The sequence below is a fragment of the Hakea prostrata genome, chromosome 10 (assembly GCF_041222555.1).
Source record: "Hakea prostrata isolate BN-2017 chromosome 10, UWA_Hpros_2, whole genome shotgun sequence".
NCBI classification, from domain to species: domain Eukaryota; kingdom Viridiplantae; phylum Streptophyta; class Magnoliopsida; order Proteales; family Proteaceae; genus Hakea; species Hakea prostrata.
In genome coordinates, this window is record NC_142609.1 from 12,407,532 (window position 1) to 12,415,028 (window position 7,497).

The following is a 7,497-nucleotide window of genomic DNA, read 5'->3' on the forward strand; positions in this document are numbered from 1 at the left end:
GGGATTATTTTCTAGGGTAACATTAAGACTTCCATGTGTCTATATAATCACCTCACTAATAGGTTTGGTTTGCTAAGTTGTTCTTGTTGTAACTTGTAAAGACCTACTTAGTTTCACCCAGAGGCGGAGCCAGGATTGAACATGGAGAGGGGCCGAATGTATGTGGGCCAATGTGGGACCCACTTTAGGTCCCATCTCAGAATATATTATTATATTTTAATATAGAGTCTACATTAGAAATTAGGTAAATTAATAGAAAATTCGTGAGTGTGAGAGAGAGAGAAAGGAATAATTTGAGAAAGAGAGAGTGAATACCTGATGTGGAAAAGATTTAGAAAAATTCCAAAGTTTGCTAACTACTTCAATATTTTGTGGAAAAAATAGGAATAAAAGAGGAAATTCACAAGAGAATAAATAGAAACGAAAATAAGAAAGAATATATAAGGAGAAATTCATGGATCGTGAATTAGTTTTTAAGTTAGTTTTTAATTAGAATTTAAACTTTTATTCCTTAAAACTAAGAATTTAATGATAACCATTAGATAAATATTATGAATGACATTTGTACCCATCATCTTTATCTTAAATTCTTATTTTTAATTTTTGGAGGGGGTCCAAATAGTGGTATTTCACATTTAAAGATAGAAAAATAAGGAAAAAAAACAAGGATATTTACAATTTCAAAAAATCCGGGGGGCCATGGCCCCCTCCGCTCCCAACGGTTTCACTGAGAGAGAAAATAAATAAATAAACAAACTATTTAGAGACCGAGAGCATGCATTTCTTCTCCAGGGTTTGGAAGATTTCTTTTCATTCATATTGGGTTATTTTAGATTTTTGACAATAACCTTCTTAGGTCTTTACACTTAATTATAGTCTTAATCCTGATTAGAAAATCATGTTTCATGATTTGATTTGGTTTTCACCATAAAACCCTCTTTGATTAGGCCTTCTCAAATCTGATCAAAGTAAACTATGATTTTTCAAAAAAAAATTGTATTTGAGTTGTGCTTTCTTTTTTTCTTGACCAGGCTGTTATAATTTTGGCTAAGACTAACACAGATGATTTGCCCAATCAAAACCTTATTTTCCTTCTGAATCTCAACAAATTATAGCACCGCATTTTGTTAGTTCAACAACTAAACAATAACAAAAAGAACAGACGCTATGCCAAGAATGGAAATGCCATCACATCAATGGCTCTACAGCCTCTTTTGTTGTCTTTGTTGTCTTCCCATCCAACAATATGGGGATCACACCCTATATAAGTAAGTATATATCATTTGTAAGACAAAGCACAAACAGTGGATGAAAAGAGAGAGAGAGAGAGAGAGATGGCCAGATGTGAGAGTGGTTGTTTGTTCTCAGCTGTCTTGATGATGGTCTTGATCCTGAGTTCTAGCAATGGCATATGGGCTCAAGACCCTGAAGTATTTGCAAAGCAATGCCTCCAATTTGTAGGCAAGAGAGGGGTAGCTAAAAATCCATCACTAAGTTGCTGCAACATAATGAGAACAATCAACATTCCAGATTTCTGCAGAACAATTCCTCCTGATGTAGAGCAATATATTAGCATGCCAAAGTTCATCTCTGTTGCCAAGTCATGTCATTTGGCTGTTCCTCAAGGAAAGAAATGTGGAAGTAAGAACAAACCTGCATATATCCATCCTTCTAGTCATTTTCTTCACTGCTAATTTATTACTTTTACACTTTGCTTTGCAGGCTACATTGTTCATTAAGGGATGAAGTTGAGAAAAGGAAAAGGGAAGACAAGGGAAGACACTAATCATCACTTGTTACTTCAGCTGCTAAATCATTTAGAACTCTATGAATTTTTTTTTTACACTAGATGAAAGCAAGACTCTATGATTGTCCCATGACTAGTATTTTCATGGCTCTGTGTCTAAAGAATGTAAGAGTAACTAAGATGTACCAAAAAAAAATAAATTATTACCTTATATCTATTGTTTCTTAATTATATCTACTTCCATTGTATCTCTTTTTCTTTTTTGGGTAAGAACTTCCATTGTATCCGACGAGCATTCGATATCTTATTAAACGTTCGAGTCTTGAGGCTTTCACTTTATACCAAAAAACAGCTAATGTAGGACTAAAATGCTCTTACAGAAAGGGTATAACTACCAAAACAATAAGAAGAGACCCAGTGCAGAAAATGAAGATGCCAGCTTAAGTCAGATATTTTGTTCAAAATCACACTGATGGCTCAGAAACCCCTGTTTTGTCTACTACCAATCCACCAACGCAAATATTTCCATGCAACATTACAAGGGTGACCCTCTATATGTATCAGCCATGAGAACAAAGCAGTGGAGCAAAGTTCATTCAAGAAAAAGAAATCAGTAGAGGAAAAGAAGGATACATTCCATAAGCACAAACTAAGAGAGATGACCAGGTGTAAGAGCAGTTGTGTCTTCAGCTGTCCAGATGATGGTCATAATCATGATTTCCAGCTTTGGCATATCGGATCAAGACCTCACAACTTTCAAAAGGGAATGCCACAAATTTTGCTGGGAAAGATGGAGAGGCAACAACACCATCACCAGGGTGCTGTAAAGTAATGAGAACCATTGACATTCCAGGTTTCTGCAGTACAATTCCTCCTGAAGCAGAGCAATGTATTACTGTGCAAAACTTCATCACTGTTACCAAGTCATATGGTTTGGCTGTAATGCAAGGGATGAAATGTGGAAGCAAGAGTGAAACACATGTTATTGCCCTAAAACAGACACTTAAGAAATTGCCCTGGGAGTGGTGACTGGCATCAGAATCTTTCATCACTGCAGTTAAGGATTCAAAAAAAAACCGCAGCCTCTGTCTGATGACATACTTAAAAAACTATTAGCTTACCTGACATGGAAGATGGAATTCTCATCATCTCATCAGCAAATTACTTGACCAGTCTTAATTTAGTATAGAACTTGCATAGGTCATCCTTAATCTCAAGGGCAGACTGAGTTTGGGCAGCTTGCCTTGCAGCCACTCAGTTCCTTGCAACATGTCCTCCTGGTATTACCTTCATGTTTTCAGATGAAAAAAGAAGAAACAAAAGATGACCACATACTAATAATCTTTCCCTATGCTTTGCAGGCTACAATGATCCAAAGCTATAAAATTGGGAGAATGGAGGAGTAACCAATCATCATGTGTCACATCAGCTAATAGATCATCTAGCACTCCAAACTTCTTCCTCTTATTTATTTATTTTTTTTTTTTTAATGAAGCAAACTTCATACATGTCCCATGAATAGTGTTTTCATGGCTTTGTGGCTAAAGAATGTATTCGTTGTATTAATGTGGTTCACATGTGATGCAAATATAGGAACTATACAAAATTGTGTGCCTTCAGCACTGACAATGATGAATCAACTAGCAAATCCTAGCTACATGCAAACACTAGCTATAGTTTTGATCAGGTTTGTATACATTTTCACATGCAAGGTTTTCCATATCTACCCTTAAACAAGGTGCCAAAGCATCAACTAGGCACACCAAGGCAACGAATTTGCTCCAAAGGGTAGCTTTGAGTACCTTGGCATTGCATCCGATCAATGACTAATCAGATGAGTGTATACCAACAAGTGATAAAGACAGCCATAATATGAGAGAGAAAACAGAGGTTGGGTAGACCAATAGTAAAAGGAGCTGCAGAGGAATACCTGGAAATTTTCAGATGTAATATCTAACATAACAATAGAATATCAATAAAGCTCACATCTTACCTCTTTTAGTAGGTGTACAAAACTTTTCAATTAGATTCTGTAAAATAATTGAATAATTTTTACATGCCCTTTGTATTTTCTAATGTTATGGCCTATTATCATCAATTATAATCCTGTTAGAAAACAAGCATTAAATAATCAAAACAGCAGCTGAACTTGAACAAAGAAAAGAGAGAGGAAGAAGAAGAGAAGAGAGATGAAGAACTAGTAGAAGAGGCTTGTGATTCTTGCTTAAAAGTCTAGAATCAGATAGCCCTTTTATTTATAGCTTCTAATGAATCTAATACAACTTGAGAGACAAGTAATTGTCCTCTAGAAAAAGGAAACAAAAAATTACAACTTTAGTAACTTCCTAGCTCCTAAATAGAAAATTCTGAAAATAGAAACTACCACCAAAATAGAATATGCTTTCTAAAAACTCCCAAAACTTATGTAACAAAACTCCTACATTAGAAATAGAAACTATGTAGTTTTTACTGTTCACATGAATAGTAACATGAACAGTAAAATAGTCCAGACTTGCATATATTCAACAAATCCAATTAAAAAAAAAAGAAAAAAAGACGAAGAAGAAGAAGATAAAGCCTGATTCTGTGTCTTGGTTCCAGGCTTCAAAACCATTGTCCCTTAATCCCTTTAGTCCATGTCAAGATGCAGGGCCTAAGACAGTTTGGGTCCAACAAAATTGAATTTGAACAGTGGAGTCTGGACCTTCAGGATCATTATTGCAGATCTACAAATCCAGAGTTGGAAGTAGTCCAACATACAATTTTATCATCCAATGGGGATTTGATCTGAGCAGGATTATTTTATCTATATCAGAGTTAAATCTTCTATCTATCCAAAAATGCCCTAAATGTGATTCTGGTCAGACATAATAGCATGTTTAAAGATGACAAGAAAGCTGAAAGAAATGTAAAGCCATGGTCACCATAAAAGGGAACTCACTCATTCATGTTGATAAAAATTCTATTTTCTATTTCACATGTACAAATTCCAGCCTAAAAAGAAATAACTCCAAGAGTCAAAATATCATAACTCATCTACATTATGTCCATCTATAGAAAGCTAAATAAGAAAAGAAAAAGATAAAAAGATAAAAAGGGAACCCTTCTCACTTTTAGCAACAATGATCCAATGTGCTCCTCTGCCACGTAAATGAGATAATGCAGCAAGACAATCTTTTGAGACCTAAAGTACCAGAATACTAGATGCACTTCACAATTATTCAGCATTAGTCATGATCTGCATGAAGTCCAGATTTCTGAATGAGCTACCTTTTCCCAGTCAAATTTCCCAGCCATCCAAATGCAATCAATGGTGTCTGTTGCTGTAGCTCCACAACATATTTTCTGTAGGGCATTAGTATATTCTTGAGACCTGGAAATCCAAGCAAGAACAAGCCCTTTAACAGCATATAAAAATAACAATCAACGGAAAACACAAAGAAAAACCAAATCCTCAAAAAATAATGATACTGCATGTTCATACCATCATGCAACAAACACATATGGATGGAAGAAGAAAGAACAATGACACAGTATCCCAGATAACTCTTTCACTCATCAAAAGCGATAAGTTGCATCAGAACAATTAAGTACCTGTAATGCACATTGTCTTGTAAAGATGAGCAACATGGAAATTTCCTTTTGTACTCATCTGAGGTCTTTCCAAGCATTCAAGAAAAGCTAGGTCTGCCTTCAAAAGTTTAGACTGATCATGGGTGTCATATCCAATGTCATGGCAATAGCAACAAAAATCCAACCAGTCAATTGGGCGTTTGTCCCAGAGAAGAGATCCATTATCTTTCCCACTTGACCAATTTGGACCACAGTAATGCCCATATCGTGGGAAGAACTGTGAAAGGAAACGCCTTGCCCCTCCATGCCATGGGACCTTGGCGACATATGGTCTGAACAATATGAGGGAATTAGCATCAAACTCTGCAAGTCCACCGGCCTGGGTTTGCTTTTGCAATTTTCGGTTCATAGAAGGTGGCATCAGCATCTTATCCCTTGCACTGATAGCCCAAGGAACTATGGACAGAATGGACCATCCCCATAACTTGATATCAGAAGTAACCTGCTGTTTGGTTTGTTCTGTTGTAGAACATGAAGAACTGGGTTTAGGTCCCAAGTTCACATTCGATCGACCCACAAACTGTGGCAGATTATTAATGAACGAAAAGTTCATGATGCATCAATGAAAGCAACACCACATACTGAATTTAAACTCCTCAGAGTCATTAATTTTGTGGATCTACCTGTGAAATTACAATGTTTCATCAGTATAAAAAACACATTCCGTTACAAAATCCATCAAGCCATATTGTCATGAAATGAGAACTAGTGAGCGCACTAACCCTGCCCAAATGAAGTATCAATTTCCAAAATGTAATCCAGCAACCACAGTGACAGAAGCAACAAAAACTCATTAAGACGACAATCAAGAAAATTAACATCTTCATCTTCAACCAATAAAAACGCATAAAAGGACTAAAAGTAGAATATAACCACTATAAATTTGCATCAGCATCATTAGGAACACAAATCAATCAAGAAACAGAAAATGCTGAAAGTAGAATATGATCACTATAACACTTTCAACGAGGAAAAAGGAGAAGAAAAGAAAAAGAAGAAGAGAAAGAAAGAACAGAAAATACCTAGCCTTAATCTGTGCACAAAAGTTCGTCTGGTTGAAGAAACAACAAATCAAAATCCACAAAAGTTTGTACTCGCTTGGAAAATTAGAAGCATCACAGCACTTCCGTCTACACTCTGGTGTTTTAGCTTTTAAAATTTTCACTTTCTTTGAAAAATTACCTAAATCCCTATCCGAAAGAACAATCAGAAAGGCATTGATTACCCAGAAATTCTGTGTCTCTCTGTGATTGAACCATGAGAATTATATAAGTTCTATGCTTCATCTATATGGTTACTCACCTAAATTCTGCATTCGCCCAAGGACCCAAGAAAAACTCGAGAAGGATAAGAAATTTGAGCAGAAAACTCTCTCTCTTTGGGAAGAAAAGTAGCATTACCTATGCGAATGGGAGTAAGCTCACATGAAGGATCAGATCCCATCCATCCGAAACAAAGAAGTTGAACACGAAGATGAACTTGAAGAACTCTGCAACTGACTAAGAGAAAGAAAAGATAAAACACCTTCCTGATTTTCTCTCTCTACAAACTTCAACTCCACATGAGCCCACAACAAGGCTGTGCCTATTGGTTCAAATCTTATACAGGTTAGAGAGAAAGGAAAAGAAAAACGCTACATGACGATATCACACGTTGGATTTCCATCGGCTTAAGTAATGTTACTATAACCGACTTCAGTTCAGTTTTGAAATTTTTTTCCTTAGCTTTCTTCTTGCGTAGAAATCCAAAACACCTTTTGATTGGATTTTGATAATACAAGAATTCAAGACCATCTACCCGGTTCGACCAATCGAATCAAAAGTTGGAGTTAATAGACCAATAACGGTTCAGAGATAAGGAAGAAGACTACAAACTTTGTCGTAAGGTAAAATACTCTATCTCAAGCAGACTCCTCGTTCCAATCAAAGTCTTGGCTCCCCATCATACTCTAACAACTCCACCATATAAACCTCACGAGCAAGCAGAGGAAGGTAAGTCTTTTTGGGTGAGATCAATCAGGGGTGGAGTCAAGATTGAACATTGAGGGCTGAATAATGAGTCTATATCACTAATGTTTTTTCACCATATGTATTATGTGGGCCGGGACCCACTGTAGG

At 36.2% G+C, this 7,497-nt stretch overlaps 1 protein-coding gene across 4 annotated transcripts; it reads right to left on the reverse strand.

Annotated features, from left to right (window-relative positions):
* Positions 1–1,203: 1,203 nt before the first annotated feature.
* LOC149001941 (uncharacterized) lies at positions 1,204–6,996 on the reverse strand. 4 transcript variants are annotated; one of them, XR_016170360.1, is made up of 4 exons: positions 6,781–6,996; positions 5,342–6,003; positions 4,859–5,120; positions 1,204–1,551 (listed from the first exon to the last, which is right to left on the reverse strand). XR_016170360.1 is itself a non-coding variant. In XM_089138219.1 (3 exons), exons 2-3 carry the CDS (start codon positions 5,931–5,933, stop codon positions 5,014–5,016), a joined length of 699 nt encoding a protein of 232 aa, XP_088994345.1. In that variant the 5' UTR covers positions 5,934–6,003; positions 6,781–6,996; the 3' UTR covers positions 1,632–5,013. The 4 variants fall into 4 exon arrangements, 1 of the variants encoding a protein (XP_088994345.1); XR_016170361.1 differs by lacking the exon at positions 1,204–1,551 and adding an exon at positions 1,574–1,614; XR_016170359.1 differs by lacking the exon at positions 1,204–1,551 and adding an exon at positions 1,632–3,024.
* Positions 6,997–7,497: the final 501 nt, after the last annotated feature.

Coding starts and splice junctions, on each gene's coding strand:
- LOC149001941 (XM_089138219.1), bottom strand. CDS start 5,933: ATGAACTTTTCGTTCATTAATAATCTGCCACAGTTTGTGGGTCGATCG. Junction 5,121..5,341: donor CAAGACAATGTGCATTACAG/GTACTTAATTGT, acceptor TTGGATTTCCAG/GTCTCAAGAATATACTAATG.